Genomic DNA, 18,172 nt, shown 5'->3' with positions numbered 1-18,172 from the left:
CAATCCCTTCTCTTTGGGGAATTTGGATGTGATATGAAAGTTGTGTTCCATAAAATGAAAACCAAAAGGGCTCCTTATGACAGCAGTTACCACACCTCACTTAGGTAATCCTAAACCATACTAAACACTGTCGTTTCTAGCTTCTCTACTACTAATTTTGCTCTTTAGCCCTGAGCATCCAAATAAGAATCTGTTCAGGGTCATTTTCCGCGATATATGCTGCATTCTAATTCTTGATTCCTGCAATGTTTGAACTAAGCAATAGGCAGGTTTGTAGATCAGAACTGCAGTACAGGAAAACATGTTTGTACTAAAAGAAAGTGGTAGGAGGGTGAGCTTCTAGGCTGGGCAACAAAGGGGGAAAAAAAAAAAGAACAAGAGGGGTGAATACATCTGCAGGACAGGTCTAGTCCAGCATCTCTGTTCAGAGAGACTGTGTTGCCTATAAGGAGTTAGCAGCTCTTACAATTACATTGGCACACCACCTTGGAGAGGTGAGAAGTAACAGTCTGTAGTTAATTTGCCAACAACTGGTGTTTTAGAAGAAGCCTGGATTTTATTAAAGGCCTTGGCTCAGGACAGCAAACAAGACTGGTTCAAAGCCTGTCTTTAATATAAAGTATCAAGGTTTCTGACTGTCTGAAAGAAAGACTCTTGAAAAGGACTGGATTACTACAGACCATTGAAAAACCATGAGTAAGATTTCTCAATTAGGAATGTAATGCTAATTAGTCTTTTTGGGTCAGCCTGGGTGGGTTGGCTAATTAGCAAAAGTAATATAACCATGTGATTGGCCTGGAGTGTGGGTGAGGTTCCTGGAAGCACCAGGTGATATCTGGTGAAAAAAAGGATGTGTGGGTGGTAAAATCAGGACAGCTGCAGTCAGTGACTAGAGAGGGGGAAATACATCTTCAACAGAAAATGCACAAAGGCTCTAAACTTTCAGAACAGTTGAGGTAAGGATTAGCAAGCTTCTATAAGGTTTATTGAAAGCTTAATTTAGGATAAAATAATTTCTTTGTAAGATGGAGAGATATGCAGATTGCATAAGTACTGATGTTGTCGTGTCAAGTCAGTTAGGTGGTGTGTATGATAAAACCCAAGACAGTTTCAGCGCAAGAACAAATGGCACATTTGCTTCAGCCTCAAGGCATGGAGGAGACAGAGGCCCCGCAGATGTTGTTTTAACATTGAAGTAGATGTGAATTTAAACTGCCAGCCTGTGTTTTCACTTTCTAAACAAAAGCTGAGTTTTACCTATATAAGCTTTTGCTTTTGTTTTAGTAGAAAAATAGCAACGCTGATATCCTCCCTAGTCATCCTCTGCTGCTGCGGAGAACCATACAGATTGGTTTATGGCCCTTTGTAAGGCTAGGAAGTCTATCACACGGCAATCGTAGTCATGTTCCTTGTAAAATATTATGCATGCTTTCTAACAAAAGTCACATGATCTGTTTGGTCCTCCAGAAAGAAACTCTTGGACGTCCTTAAGCCCAAGTACTTACACTTTTCCTTTAAGGGCACACTCCACGCATGTGTCACACTACCCCACCAAAGGAGACACAGGCTGCTCTCTCTAACACAGAGCACCCAAATGCCCCGAAGGCGTACAGAGGAAGGTGCCAGGTGCATCAGAACAATGGTACTAGAAAATGAAAGGAGTTAGCTCCTCTAGGGCAACTTTTCAAGGTTTCCACTCTGGGCTAATTTCCCCAGTATCCAAGGAGTTTCTGATGTAAATGCATACTGTTTCAGTGAGCCCCAACGCATTATACTGAGTGGATACCACAAATACTTAACGTGACTGAAACATGCATGGGATAGAATGTCAACTTTTACATGTGGTTCAGAAAATTAGAGGAAGAAGAGAAACAACACAGAGAAGACTTTAACCCACACTAAAGCACTTTAAAATTTTCTGGTGGCTGTGTCTTTCCTTATGAAATTCTCTTCTTTCCTACATAACCCCATCCTTACAATGATGGTTGCTGAGGACTATGTAACTGGGTCAGTTAACACAAGGATCAGATTTTGCCTCATTCATTTTGTATGTATTATTTTTTCTCCTCATTTGGTCTTCTGAAGGTTGGTAATTCTGAACAATTAGCGTTTTGGACCTGTTCTATGTCCTTTTATCTATCTAGCTAAAGCAGACAAAGCAATTTGCAACAGCTGCATACGACAGAGTGTTGTTAGAACATTTAAAAAGTGTAACTTCTAGATTGCCGTGCAGGAATTCACATCGCTATGAGTAAGATTTATTTCTATAGTTCTAAGATCAAATACAAATCTATCAGAAAAAAACAGTAAGCTTTGCAAGAAACATGTTTAATTAATTTTACATTTACTCTTTAATACATTCTGGGATTTTTCCTCTTGACAGATGGCAATTTAATTTCTGGATTTTTAAAAAATCCCCCAAGCTATTATGTCCAATGATTCAACATATTTCACTTTTCAAAATATTAGACATGGGCCTAAGACAAACTTTGGATTCAAATACTAATGTTCCCAGAGGGTGTTCTGCTCCAAGGTTTTGGTTCAGGCCCATCTTTTCTTCTCGACAAGTATACATTTGAAAAGGACACTGCCAAATAAATCTCCTGTTTTGAAAAGTTAAGTATTACATGTGTTTCTAATAACATGTCAGATGGAGTAGCATGAAGTAATTTCAATTATTTTTATTATTTGTCTGTGGTTTTTGCTTCCTTCTTTCATTTTGCTTAGCAAAACAGCTAACCTAGAGTAGTCCATCTCCCTTCCCATTTACAGTCAGTGAATCAAAGTGAAACTATCACTAGCAAAAAATCCTGCTGTGCGAGTGCTTCCAGGTACAAGTGAATGTAATTAAAAATAAATTATTTCTTAAATTATACAAAGGTATCTGTTGAAGTCCATTTTCTATTCAGTCTATCCTAAAAAAGAGAGCAGAAGCAATGAGATACAGAAAAGTCGTTCAAGATGCTAGGAACTGAAGGAGAAAGACCATACACAAACGGAGGTGAGATTTGAGATGGCACTCCTTATATCATCATCACATGCCACAAAGGAAAAACCATTTTATTTTTTTTTCAGAACTCAGCTTTGGATTAGTCCAGGATTCATATATCATGTCAGACAGCAACTAAATTAGAAAATGTTATCTGGAGTAAATTAAAAGTATATGTTCAGCCCCAACCAATAAAGAGATTTCTAATGAAAATAAAGACAAATTAGTGGAAAATTGGAACTAAGCTACTCTAATTTTCTTTCTCTTCTGTTTTCAAATGTATTTTCCAGAGCGGATCACTAAAGGAGCCAGAGCCAAACAAAATCCCACCTCAGCGACCACCACCTCAAGGTTGTTTACAGTACATTCTCGACTGTAATGGCGTTGCAGTAGGACCAAAACAAGTCCAGGCTACTTAGATAACTGAGACTAAAAGCAAGGGTTAAAGCAAAAATGACAAAAGAAAAGAAACAAACACACAATCTTAAAAGCAAACATACCAGTTTTGTTCAGTTTTTGCATTGTTTCAGTGCTGACCTGGACTGTGTTTTTTCTATGCAGTGTCAACTATACCGTCTGGTTGTTTACTTGTTCATGTCTGTGCGTGTAATGCTTACCTACCTTTCTCTGTAAAATTTGTGATTTCAGGGCTGTTGTCAACAGTGTACAAAGAATGTGCCTCTCTAGAGCCCAGTGCAACTGTACATTATGGATGGTTAGACAGTATTTTTGGAGTATTATATATCGTTAAGTAAAATACCACCAAGGTTCAAATCTAAATACTTTTGCTTACTCAGTGAGTGTGTGCACACTGTATTCATAGCCTTTATTTTTTTGTGTGTGTGCATGATTAATAGGTAGGTGATCTGGATATATTTTTAAAAGTCTAGATTAGAATTTGCTAGTGAGGCTTTTCATTTATAATTTTATAAAGTTTGTTAACATTTGAGTTTTACTTATACGCAAGTGGAAGTCTAATATTTCAGTGACTCCATAAGATACAGTTCTTCCCAAGGAATATTTAAAATATCTTCTATTTTACATACTGGTATTCATATTTTTAGTAATTCTGCATTAAATTATTAGCTACAAAGCTATGTAAATGGGCCACCTATGTGCAATATCTCAGTGAAAGTGTGAGTATTTAATGTATCCTATTTCAATTAAGTAGTACCTTTTGTTGTCATTCTGAATTAGTAATCTATGGAGATTTTTAATGAAAACTAATGCAAATACTTTCAAAAATCTTACACTTACTGAAGAGTTAAATCCCAGGTTATTTGGTGAGAAGTACCTCAAGGACTGTTAAACTTCCTGTAAGAGCTCATTTTTTTCAAATACTGAGAAGTTAGGAGATTGTAGACCAAGGTACCTTTAACCAGCTAGGGATCTTGCCCTTTGATTAGAATGCAAGACAAAATGTCAGCAGTTTTCTTCACCAACTCAGGTCTACTATTTTAAACTGAGAAATATCTAGATAGCTATAAAGAACATTCAGTCCCAGCGTTATCCACATAAATAGGGTTTATAATAACTGCTTGAAATCAAACATGCAAAAAGAATTGAGATGCCTGACAACTGCTAGATTTTCTGTAGGTAAATTATTTGTGATTTTTGCGTAACCAATTTATAATGTACTATTACAAGAAATACACAGGCAGGCAGTTAATCTGTTGTGAGAAATCTAGCCTAGAATCACAAGCTACACACTGCTAGCATACCATAAAGCTTAGTTGCAAGTGAGCCACAAAACTATAATTTCAATCTTGAATATGTACAAAGATGAGTAGTGGCCATTAGTTTAGTGCAAACAATTTTGTTTAAAGGGAAAACAACCTTATGTTCTACTTCTGTTTTCCCTACAAACACTGGAAAAAATTATCAGTGAGAATCATCATTCTTAGTGTTTCTTTTATTTGTACAAGCTGGCTGGTAAGATGAGAATTAAGGTATGCATTATTAGCTATTTAAATGTTTGTGGTAAGTGCTACTGTTTACTACCTATCAGTAAATTACACGAATATTTTGCTTTAGTGATCAGCATTTGTCTGGGTCAGTGATCATTCCAATGATGGCATTGGCTATTTTGTTCTATATTAAGAAAATTCCACTTAGAATCAGGTTCACAAATCCTTACCTCCAGACACCATAAAAGTGAATAAACCATACTGCCCTGGGGTGAAGAAATGAATCTGATGATTGATTTTATTTAAAGCAGTTGGTATTTTTTGCATGTAGTAGTGCAAGTATTCACAAGTGCTTTTCACACGACATTTGTGAGTTGTGTGTGCAAAGAAGAGATGGGTGTTTCAGATAGGATTTCAGCTTGTTGACTGTAAAGGATTTACAAGGGCACACACTATTGCTACATACCACAGACAAGAAGCAAGCCAAAATGTCTCTCTGCATGTAAGCATGCTTAGGTGCAATATTGTGGGTAACAGGGAACAGATGTTTTACAGTGTAGGCTTAATGTTCAGTTTTGTTGAGTTATTTTTGGTAAAAGTTTCTTTCATGATTGTTGCCTTTTGTACAACCCAGCTGCAAGAAAGTGAGCAAATGCTGGAAGTGTGACAGCAGTATATCTTTTATGTGAAATATCTTGTACAGCTTAATGTGCAATAAAAGAAAGTTATATCTGTCTTCAGTGTAAAGTTTCTGGCATTCAAGCCTGTATGTACAAGTGGGGAAAAGAAACCTTTCTGTTTTTCAATATTGAGTGAAAGGAGACTAATAAGAAAACGAACCTTATTAAGATGTTGCAAGACCATGTTATCACCTTCAAATATTTCCTACAAAAGTGGTTCAAATTAATAAACAATGAAGGCACATTCCTTAACATACAGTACGTGCTATTTATCTTTCTACACCACAACACACTGCTACAACTGTATTAAAACTTACTGAAGCATTAGTACGTGCTGTTCTCAGACACTTACACTGGAATTCATATAGTAACTGGAAAGCTAACTATAATAGCAATTAAAAAAAAAAGTAATCATGTATTGCAGCAGTACTTCCAGATATGAAGGTTTTCTTTTAGAGACCTGAATAGATTAAGTCTTTTACTTCACTAAATATCTATGTAAGACTAAAAATGCCCAAATGTTCAGAACATCTAGATAGTTGTCTTCTATAATATTTACTGTTAAGCAAAGCTCTTACCCTGACTGAAAGATATAAACAAATACCTTAGAATTTCATCCTGTCCTTTCTTCCCCTTAACTCAGATGTCCTGTGTGCCTTGTCACATGCAAGAATAAAGATTCAGTTATAACAACTATCAGCCCAGAAAACCACATTCAGACTTCTCATATGAGATAACAGCAGCATGCCCACTGATATCTGACACAGCACTATTTCAGACAGAAAGCAGGAAAAAAAACCTGTCTATGATGATATAGCATCTTTCAGCCATGGATTTCACAACCTAAGTCTCTACTACACATTGTAGTTTCACACTTGATACAGTATTTTGCCAGCATACTTCCTTCTCAGTGAAAGATCTTGGTAAAGAATTAGTAATGACTTTATGTGTTTCTTGTAATGTTCTTGACATGTTTCACTAAGGGGTTAAATAAGTTATCAAAAGACTTTAAATTAGCTGGAAAATTTCAGTATAAAGTTTTTTTACTGCTATAAGAGTGAATCTAAGAGGACTATTACTGAAATAATTTTAAAACTTTGGAGGAACAAAACTGCAATAGCTACACAGAAAATAGTAGCTGTATTGCTGAAGTAGATATTACTAGTATATTCAATTATCTTGCAGCCTCTCCTTGAGCTGGACCAAAATTATACTGAGTGTAACTCCACTGATTTGATCTGAAGTCAGTACTACTACTGCTGGGGTAAATTTGGTACTTCTTAGCAATTTTAAGGATGAATCATAGGGGCTCCAAGCAAGTTATTAATGTACCAGCTGTGATTAGTAGCATTGACTACATGAAACTGCAGTCCATATTAATAGAATTTTGCCTCAAAACTAGAATTAATCACATTCAAGGATTATTTTAAAGTGTTGGATATGAAATCTAGTAAGAATTCTTTGATACTATAACATTATGAAGTTTTTCTTGTACTGAACCTAGGGGGCCCAGTGCAACCCCAAGGAATGCAATCACAAAGCCAGGAGCCATTGCAGCCACAGCGCATGTACCCCCCTGGGCAGTCAGCAAAGCCCTCAACTTCCCAGCCACAGCGTCCACCTGGACCTACAACTCAGCAACCACGTCCCCAGGCTCAAGGTCCTTCCAGCACCAGATTATCAAAGGAAGCAGAGCCACAGCCACCGCCTGTTCCACAGCCTGCTCCACAGCCTGCTCCACAGCCTGCTCCACAACAGAAGCCTCAGTCTCATCCGCAACTTAAGTAAGATTTGCTTTATCCATTTTCTTTTCTCCTCGTAACACAGGTTTGTTGTCGTAACTGTAATTTGGGAGTTGGTCTAATATTCAGAAAAAAAATGTACATATGTTCCCAAGCCTAAAATGAGCTTAAAACATTTCAGAAAGCTTATTCTCTGCTTATGATTAGTAAGACAGTATCATTAGTTATATCCTAAGCACTACACAAAATTTCATTTATTAGTTGTGTAATTTCTGCCCCAACTAGGTCTGAAAACTCATCATCTTTCTCGTATTTGTTTTCTCCTTTTTATGTCACTGACTCATGATCTGGGTGTGCTGTAAGCCTGCACAGAAAAGAGGAAGTCTTATCTATTTAAACTTTTAACCTTGCAGTCACTCAGACAACAGATTCCAGTTGCAAAAGGCCTATCTCAGAAACAATCCCCATGAACATGCTAGACCGTGACTGCCAAACTGTGTTTCTTTTACGGTTGCACTTCGTTCATGGTTATACGTTGCTACTGACTGTACGGCACAAGCAATTCACACAGGCCCTTTCCAGAGAAGATGGCAGGACCTGCACAGAACACTGTCTGTAGTTGGCTCGCTACTGAAGATTCCTTAATGCACAGCATGCTATTGTTGCTATATCTAGCCAGCCACATGCTACAGTAAAGAATATGGAAAGGATCTGTTGCTATATCCCCTCTCACAGCTTAAACCCAGAGAACAAAAAACATGGGGAGGGTATTAGCAATGATTTGCTGTTTTTTCAACATAGTGATCCTGACACACACTATTGCCGGTAGAGTCACAGACACATTCTACTTGTTTTGGTAAGTACAAAGACTGGCATGTAGTCTTTGTTGCATCCAAGTAACACGGATCCCCTTTTTTCACCCACTCATATGCTACTACTAGAGTGAACCAATTCTGAGTCCTCACCTGAGCACAATTCAGTGGAAAAGATGTGTTAGGTGACAATGTACGAAGATGACAATATTTTCCTTGCCTTCCTAGGACAGTGTATTTCTTTATTCTGTTTTATAATCATAAAACTCAGAGTAATTCATCCATTATTTAAGTATACGTAGAGAGTAGGGAGGTCGATTTTCTTAAGCAAGATGGAAACCACTTTATGGTTTGAAACTTAACTTGTGAACTTCTGACATTTAGGAAAAACAGTTAAGAACAGGTACAGAAGAACTGTACCACATACTGTTTCCCAGATTTCTCCCTTTCCTTTAGCTCCTTGTTCAAATCTAGATTCATTTTTCTCTTCCACAAATGGAAGAGAATAGTCTCTATTTAAAATAAAATAAAAAAGGAGAAATTAAAGTTTTTAAGATCCAAGCCATAATAAGAGTAGTGTTTCTAACTTCCAAGAAGCAGTTTTAGGTCCACACCAAGACTCAGATCTCCTGCCTGTAGGATTAACTCTATCTATTTGCATGTGTATGCTTTGTATTCACCCACATGCTGTTGCCTAACCTGTATGTACATGTTATTAATCTGTGAATAAATATTTAATTAGGCTACTTATTGTGTTACTAATCAAGTCAAGTGCTGCTTCCCACCCTCCCTCTTTCAGTGAGTACAAACAAACATTTATCAGTCTATTCTCATTAGCACAACTATAATTTATGAAAAACCTAAAACGCCTGTAGCACTGTTTGCTGTACATTATTAGTTTAGAGGCAGAGAAGTTGCAAACCATGAAGAGTATAAGACAATCTGAATAAGAAAAGCATTTCAGTTTTACTATAGCCAAAATTGAAATCCTATTATTGTACTGAGATTAAAATGAAATCAGTTACCTAGTTTTACTAAGGCATGGATGTCTTTGTAAAAAGATTGTAACTCATTCATTTTTTCTATTTAAATTCAAGCCTACATTTTAAATATTATTTCATCTGACAAGTCATGAGTTAAAGTTTTAAACCTCAGATGTTTTCCTTCTTGTATGTTATTTTACTCATGCTTACAGAAACTTGTGCTGTTGTTACATGATAGCACTAAAAACAGAATAACATTGCTAGACTAACTGCTCATAGACAAGAAAAATTGTATCTGAATTAGGGAATTTTTTTAAAGATATAAAGTGTCATTAAGTCTCCATTAAGGATCAAATCCTAAATATATATATATATATATAGAAAGAGAGCACATTACCACTTTAGGATTCATTCTTCAAACTCTTGCCAATATACCTAATTTTTCTTTGTGCATAACAGTTTGCAGCCTTGAAGAACACAATTGTTAATCATCCTGTGTTGGGTGGTGATATGGATTTAGCATGCAGGCCCACTTTTTCCTCAAGTTCTAATTTACATCATCCAATTTACTGGAATACAATGTTTCAGATCTGTAAAAAAAGCAGTGTGTTCTCTAAAGAAAAGATTATCCCACTTCTCAAATCAAAGTTCAGAAGGAATGTGCTGTGTTGCAGCAGCTCCGTATGCTACATCTAACTAAATTGCTTGTGTTGAATGTTCATTTTGTTCACATGTAAACTGTCTACATCTCATGGATGTTTTTCCTTTTCTCCTAATTTATAGAAGTTTTATGTAGATGGAAGCTGGTAGACAATATGAACATACAAAACATGTTGCATTTTTGTCTTGCAGCAAGTCGCAGTCTTTGACAAATGCCTTCAGTTTCACAGAATCATCCTTCTTCCGATCATCTGTGAATGAAGATGAAGCAAAAGCTGAAACTATTCGAAACTTGAGGAAATCCTTTGCTAGTCTCTTTTCTGATTAGCCAGCTTCATCTAAATGCACCTAGCATATAGTCTAAAAACTACGTGAATGTTACATAGGTTTTGTTTGCCCTGTGACAGTACCCTTCTCTACTGTGCTAACTGTTGTATTAAGCAATATGCTAAACTTACAAAAAGAAAAAAAAAAAAAAAAAGGAGGACTTTGATGAGATACCATTCAGGAACATGTATAAAAATCTATAAAGAAGGAAGGGTTCTATTACTAACACAGAATGCCAAATTCTAAGGTCCTTATCCATTGTAATATTGTGGCCTTACTGTGACTGAACTATATAATCCTATTTGAGACTCCTTTGTAGAATTGTGTTAATAAAGCATTGAGTAATGGGTTTCTCCTTGCTTTACCCATTTCCAATGCATTGCAATGCATGTGTATTTTGTGTGTGAATGTTTTGTACTGCAAAAGTATAGTCTTGACTTGTTCTTGCCTCCTAAATTTAGGAGGCAGTTCACATTGACATTCTTGTAAAGCCACATAAATAATGTGAGAAATTGAAGCAGTTTCTTCCTCCTTATACAATCATTCCATCAGCTGGTTGTAGACTTCTGATGTATTGCTGTTATCAGTACACTAACTTAATGTCATAAATAGAGTGTATATGTACTACTGTATCTCCATATGTCTATTTAAATTTATTTCCAAATTGTAACCATAACTGGGTTTAGTTGCAAAGAATATGCATGATGTTACCCTTATTTTTGTGAACACCTTCTAATAAATGTAAAGTCCCATGCCTGATTTAAAAAAATGTCTTCTACAAAGCTTGTTTTAACATCAATATATATTGTCTGTTTTGACTGATATCAAAAAGGTAGCTTTATGGTTATAAAATATTTGGACACAAACCACAACTGTAAGAAAATAAACTATCACAAATAATTCCCTTTTTGAATCAGCATAATAAAAAATTAGTAATTCTAGGAATCCAATTTACATTTTCTAATAAGTTATGTATTTTAAAAATATTTCCCTAACTTGCAAAAATAGAATTGAGCGCAGACTTCCAGGTAATAGCAGCATTTTTTTTAAAATTATCTAAATCAAACTGAAGTTCATTAGTAATCTCTAGACTATCCATTTCCAAATGATTATCATGTCATTCTGCCTATCATGAATTACATGCGGCAGTAGTCCTTGCCAGGAAACAGTGCTTACAGGGGAAACAAGAAAAATTAAGTGTAAATTAGCATGTCTAAGGGAGAAAATGAGCAACACAACGTTAACTTTAAAAAGCCTATGGGATTTGTAATGGGTTTGTAGGGACACATCTATTTTACCTCTTGTAGATCTGATAGATACGAAGTCTAGGTAAATCACAATCACCATTTGATGACATAAGTCCTTTCAGCAGTTATGGATTCCTTTGGATGAAGAGCCTGGCTTGGGCCAGGAGGTTGGCAATGAAGTATGGAAACTTTATAATCTCCAGTGATGTCAGAATTTAGTTCATACATTAACATCTGATAGCTCTCTGTTTGTCAACATAGTTGATGATTTTAGCATACGTATTTCCTGAAAAGCAGGCATGTCCACGTCACTCACAGGCAACACAAATGACACCCTTCTTGGACTGACAATGAGGACTGACTCAGTATCATAGTTGAACAATCAGGCCTAGAACAATGCTTTCCTCCAGGTTAAGACTAAAATGAATTTATGGGTAAGTTTGCACTGCGACATTACTAACGTTAAATACATAGCATTGCCAGCTATAAGGTGGAATCTCGGTCCCTCTCTTTAGCATATAACCCTTGTCTTTGTGGAACAGCCCTCACAGAAACCCTCTTACTGAATTAATGACAAGCCTCTTTTCTTTCAGGAGGAATGTACTATGTACAGAAGCCTGTAGTTCAGACAATGAATTCTGTGGCAAAACAGAATGCTTTAACTGTTAATAGTTTTCATTAGTTCATAAATATCAGCTATACTTTGATTTTTTAAAGTTTTGTCCCCCTCCTGCCCCCCACTGGATTGAAACACCCTTCGTTGGGCTGCAATAACAACCCTGAGCAGTTATAGAGCCTTTCATGTCTGAGAAGCACTTTACTTTTAGATTAGAAAGATTAATCAAAGTTGCTAACGCAAATTAATTACCGCTACAGAGAAAGCATAGTAATTATGCATAGTTTGGCATGGTTCATGATTAGTACATGCCTAGTTTCAGCAATACTTAGTACAATATGAATTACAGGTAGTTCATTAGTCCAGGCACCAGATTTCGACTTGAGGCAAAGTTTCTCGCTCATATAAAATTCCCTCCCACCTCTTCCTGGGAGAAAACGGGTTTCACTACAGTCTTTGTTTTACCATCTGCAACAAAAAAAAAGAAAGAAAAGAAAAGAAAAAAGAGAGCAAGATGATGCAATCAAATCTGCATGGTGTATCCTCCCACACAATGTACATAACACATTGCCTCTCCACAATGCCAAAACTTCTTTATACCTCCAAGCGTGCTAAAGCGTGTCACATGCAAGCTGATGCATGCTCATGTTCCTTATGCAGTGTTTCATGGTTAAGACATTTTTAAGCAATCTATAACACATCTTCAAAATACTAATCAGAAAAAATCAGTTTTTATAAAAAGTCTATTCAAACATTTATTTTTCATTTTGTCCTACTTCATTAAACAGATTGTGCTTTGAATTCACGTGCAAGCTCTAAATACTCAGTTATCCAATGTATTGCTATCTCGGGTTGCATAAATGGTAACACAGAAATAATCAGAGTGTCTGTGATAGTTCATCTTTATGAACATTAGGCTAGGAACATAAGGTCTGTACTTCATTTGCACCTTTTCCATGCAGATGCAGCTTATGATGCCACAGGTTTCTATGCACAGCACTCCATCTTTTTTTCATCATTCACTTATAAGCCAGGATAATATGAAATCTACAAAAGCTACCAATCAAGTTTAGTCTTAAGATTGAGATGGAGCCATTTTCTGACCATTAGGCCTGAAGCCAATTCAAAACACTGAAGCAGATTTCAAGAGATTATAATTATGGACAAAGTGACTAATCTAGCTTTGAAACAACCACTAACTCTCTGGTAAAAATTAGTCAAAATAGTACTAAGGTACTCTGTAAATATTGTGTGTACTCTGTATACTTCCTACTCCACAAGAACAAAGTCACTTCTCTGAGCCAATGTTGTCTCAATGAACTTATCACATACAATAAAGCTCCTATTTACAAAATTGAAAAAGTCAGTGCATATTGTCTGTGCATTGACATGGTGGTTGTCAGTATTTGGTTGAATACTACAAATAAATTTCCTAGCAAGTTGTCCATCAACAGCAGTTTCCAGTGAGGTTGGGTAGGAAGCAGGTGCGTGAATAAGTACAACATAGCTATCTAGTGCCCTTTTAGATCTCGTATCACAATGCCTAACTTGGTAACCAGGATAGCCACAGGGGCTGGCAGGTATGATACAGGATCTGTGGGAGACCTGGGCTGTACTAAAATGGCAGTTGGAGGCCAGGCAGGATATACAAAGGTGATATAAAATGGCACTAGTTGCCAATGTTTGGGACTACGTTTCCTTTTACGTCTGGACACTCAGCTATCTTATCCTTGGTAACCATTCCAGCATGGAGTAAGAGGCAACTCAGTTGAGCTCAGCCTTTCTTCTTCCCCTGGCAAAATAAAGCTGTTTAGCAAGACAGTGCTGCAAAGAAAGAAGCATTTGCAAATTTTGATCACTAGTAGAGTTTCTTTTTCCATACCAAAAATAACTAGAAGTGATTATTGCCTCAGAGTAATCTAAGAAAGATGATCTAAACTGTCACATATGCCAGCAAAAATGAGTTTAAGTTCTGAATGAAAATACATGTCTACAACATGGAAATGCTTTTTATTAGACATACATTCCTAAACAAGCAATTTATTTTTTTTAAGATGTTTTTAAAATCTCGTATCAAAAGTTTCAAAATAGGTACCTAAAATTAGTAGTTAGTTTTCCAAATGCAGATTCAGTCATGTAAATAAGGAGCCAAATTTGTAAAATCCTGTTTTCCTCATTTCCTCTAATTCCTCAGATTTTCTAAGGAAGAATATTCCACCTCAAGATGATAGTTTGCATTAAGTTTCATGAAACATTGATTTGCTCATCTGTAGTTAGATTCTTGCAGCTCAAAAATTAATTCAAGAAAGAATGCAAATAAAATCTAACTTTTGTAAAAAGAGAAAGAATTCAAATAATGTCTAGAGTATCAAGTGAGTTCTTTAAATTTAAAATAAGCCAAGAACAACAACAGAAAGACTATCCCCCTTTTTCACTTTAAGATAGCCCAGGAGTAAAAGAAACACGGGTTTTTTTCCCCACAGACTAAGTTACAAAGAATTAGAAACAGAATCAATTTAAAAAAAAAAAAAAAAAAAAAAAGGCAGATTTTGTATTTTTTACTGGGACCGGAGTTTTGACTTTAATTAGCAGTAGCATTGCTCAGAACTTCCAAGGGTGGATGTGGTGTTTAAAAACTGATCCACTTCACATTACTTGACATTTAAGTTTCCCAGTACAAGATACATATTATGGAGGAGAAGGTACTTGGCTTTATGGCTAAAACTTTGCTCAATAAAAGTGATGGATCGTAACAGGTAACAGAAACTGGGTAAAATGTAAGCTAACCTGACAAGACCAAGAATGGATTAATTGGGACCTTAACTCTATACATGTGGTTTTTGTTAGCATTTATCTCTCCTCCCAACCTTTTTTACTTTATTCACATGTGCCTGTTTTTCTGACCAATCCCAATCAGCCAAATTCTACTTTAAGGATTTATAAGCTCTGAGGAGTAGCTGAATTTCTGTTTAAAGGCAAGATTTTGAATTGTTATTATTGTGTTGCACTGACCTATGCTTCCTGGCACCATGAAGATAGCTAGAGTAAGTAGTAAAAAATGAAAGCTGATTGTTCATGTTCTTCTCTTGCTTTCTTAACTAAGAATGAACTTTTGGCAAAAGATTATGTAGATTTTAAAAGTACCTAGACAAGCAATACAAAAGAACTTCTGTCTATCCAGATGAGACATGAAAAGAAAGAAGTAGTGCATATGGGCTGATACTTAACCATTTTTTAATTTGGGAGCTACTTCTCAAAAGTCTGTTACAAGTGTGTGAGTGACAAGCACTTCTAAGAGGTAATCTAGTAGAGGGGCTTAAAATTATACAGCTAGATCTGCTCCGTCAGTTACAGAATTACTGCAATACTGAAGAAATAGTAGATAGTACTTTAGATGCATGAAACTACAATTAACAAGAGCTGTGCTTCATTAGCATGCCATGTGCCCTTTGGAGGCTGCAGCAAAACCTGAAGTGTGGTTTTGATTTTATTGTAACTTAGAACAGTGAAGATGATCACTCAGAGAATTAACATGGTCCACGGATGTTAGATTTTTTTAGAAGTTCTGCTGTTAAGGAAAAACAGGATAAGCTGATGCTTCTTTTCCCCTACCGCTCAGGTATTTCACATAAAATTCTGCCATTCTCCTGAAATGTTGTTTGTGGGAACTGGAGCTATTGCGCAAAAATTTTTCAGATAATCAGAAAAAGATGTCAATGTGAGAAAAGAATATATTTATTTCATTCCCACCCACTGTAATAAAATGTGAGCATCTCACAGTTTCAGTCATAATATACCTCCTCCCCTGAAGTTAGTAGGAGTTTTAACATACAAAGAAAGAAGAGGGGGCAAAGCATCCTTTTACTAAGTGCAGAATGCCATAAGCTAACACCTCACTTGCCAAATGTGCCCTAACTGGAGATCTACTGTACAGATCTCTCCAACTGATGATTATGTAAATCTTCCAGATGGGCCCTTTAAGCAGTAGATTACTATCCTGACTATATCTATCATCACTGAATACTTCATAGTTTTGGCTGGTTCAAGCCAAGCTCCTGTAGTCTCTGCTTTTTGCACATTTTTCTTTCTTTGCAACCCATGTTAACAATAGTGTTGTGAGCGTGGATGTATATTTAGGCATGTTTTCCCCACATACACTTTTTTCTTCAGTCATGCATAGCCTGAGACCACATACTCCACTGGCCACGTGCAGTAAGAAACATGGTGTGCTGCAAAAGAGATTGCCACTAGAATATAGGGTGCAAACAAATTCTGCTGCCAAGGTGCCGTATCAGTTTGCAGTCCATGTACGACTTGTTTTGCACAATAGGTCCACCAAACAGCTGTACATGCCAAATATTCTAGTTTAAGAAAAAGGAAATGCTCCTTTCCTCCCCTCTCCTCATGGGGAAATGGAAATTAGTCACTCCCTATCCACTAGCTGAACCAGGCCTAATTACTACACAGAAATGATAGTAAATCACAACTGTGCTGAGCTGCATTAGTTAACTGTCTTGGTGACAATTTAAGTATATTAGTTAGCATTAAGTGCTGTATGCTTCATCTTAAGACTCCTAGAAAACTGGATAGTGTTTCCATATAGAAGAGATTCTACCTCTGATATTGTTACTACACAATCCCAACAAAACATTCATCTTTTAATCATCTTGAAAATGGGTGTTGTTAGCCGCATCCACTGCTATTTACTGTGAAAATGTCTTTTCCTCATTGCTTGATGGAATTGTAACAAATTTGGGTCTATGGAGGAGACCTGTAATTTAAAGGCCTCTGCCCCACCTGTTATGGGAATGTCTCTGAACTAGGATCAAGGAAGCATTCTTTTTCTTATTTAGATGGTTTTTGTCTGTTTGCAAGTCATGACTTAATCTATTAAAAAAGTGAAATGGTTGTTTTAAAAGTACAATGTCTCAATCTCTTCTCCCCTTAAACCGAAGTTCACTTACAGGTGAACACCGCACTATAATGTATATTCGTTTACTCAGCTTTGTTCTACAGTACATTTTTGAAGACATTAGCATTTTTCACACCTTTCTTTTACTAGAAAGGGAAAGCATGTGCATTGACTCTGGGCCATAGAGAGCTGATGTAATTTCATGGCAAGAAGACTCCTGCTGCCCTTAAGAATGTTAGTACAAGTTCTGAACTGACTTACCCTCCTCTGGAATAATTATGCATTCCACTCTGGCACATTTTATCATGCAATTCTCCTGCTTTGTAGATTACATGTCTTGAGGAGGTACAAAAGGGAAGAGCAAAGACTGTTTTATTTCTATACATGCATCTAACAAAATTATATATACACACACACCTCAAATAGTACTTTTAAATGTAAAATTATGTGAGAATTTACTTTACAGACTTATTTAATATGTACATTAAATACAGGTATCCTTTCATGCATCAAGGAGATGCAAGCATCTCTTGGGAGGAACACAGCAAGTATGGGGAAAATATATTGTTAAATTATAATTGAACAAGCTGGAACTTGTTCAGGTTAAACAGCCCACCCTCAAACTGCAAAAAGCCAAATTACGCCCTCAGCAACTTCTGAAAAGCAAACTGCCTTCAGTGGATTTCTGCAAATTTAACTGTCTAGAGTGTACAGCCACATCAGAATAAGTCTCCCTGATCTCGGAGATTAAGCAGTCCCCAGCCTAGTAAGTATTTGGATAAAAGACCACTTGGCAATTCCACATAGCATTAGACATTAGCACAGGATGCATTCATAGTTGAGAGCTTGGATGTGAGCAGTGTTCACAACATCAGACTTACAGATACAGTACATGTACCTTCCAAAGAGGTATTAAGATGAGTTTATTATCTTACCTCTCTCTGAGAACAGCAAAAGCCTAAAATAGGTTTAAAGAAAAACAACCAAAACAAACAACAACCCCCCCCGCCCCCTTCAACCAAACCGGAGGCTTATCTTAAGGGGCCTGAGTTCTCTTTACATATAGCAGATAATAAAAACTGGATGAATGAGAAGACTAAATTCAATAATCTGTTCTGAAAAATGAGGAATAAAATATAATAATGTCCAAGAAAGACTACAGCCCAGGTCACTTTTTACACTGAAAGCATAAAAATGTGTTACTAGAGTCAGCAGAAGCATGCTGGGAAATGGAGCTGCTGGATAAAGTTATACTTGTTCTTCAGGACAAAGCCAGGAAGAGGAATTTTGCTATCCT

General features: G+C 36.5%; 1 protein-coding gene across 1 annotated transcript in view; it reads left to right on the top strand.

The window, feature by feature from the left end:
* The window catches only part of SYN2 (synapsin II), a 196,055-nt gene extending 185,068 nt beyond the window's left edge, over positions 1-10,987 (top strand). The window contains exons 11-13 of the mRNA XM_049826782.1: positions 3,280-3,340; positions 7,081-7,360; positions 9,966-10,987. Of these exons, the coding sequence (XP_049682739.1) occupies positions 3,280-3,340; positions 7,081-7,360; positions 9,966-10,101 (477 nt within the window). The 3' untranslated portion in view covers positions 10,102-10,987. The remainder of the gene's footprint in view (positions 1-3,279; positions 3,341-7,080; positions 7,361-9,965) is intronic.
* Positions 10,988-18,172: the final 7,185 nt, after the last annotated feature.

Source organism: Accipiter gentilis, chromosome 23 (genome assembly GCF_929443795.1).
Source record: "Accipiter gentilis chromosome 23, bAccGen1.1, whole genome shotgun sequence".
In the NCBI taxonomy this organism is placed as follows: domain Eukaryota; kingdom Metazoa; phylum Chordata; class Aves; order Accipitriformes; family Accipitridae; genus Astur; species Astur gentilis.
Note: the sequence above shows the minus strand (reverse complement) of the source record. Positions and strands in the feature narration are given on the sequence as shown.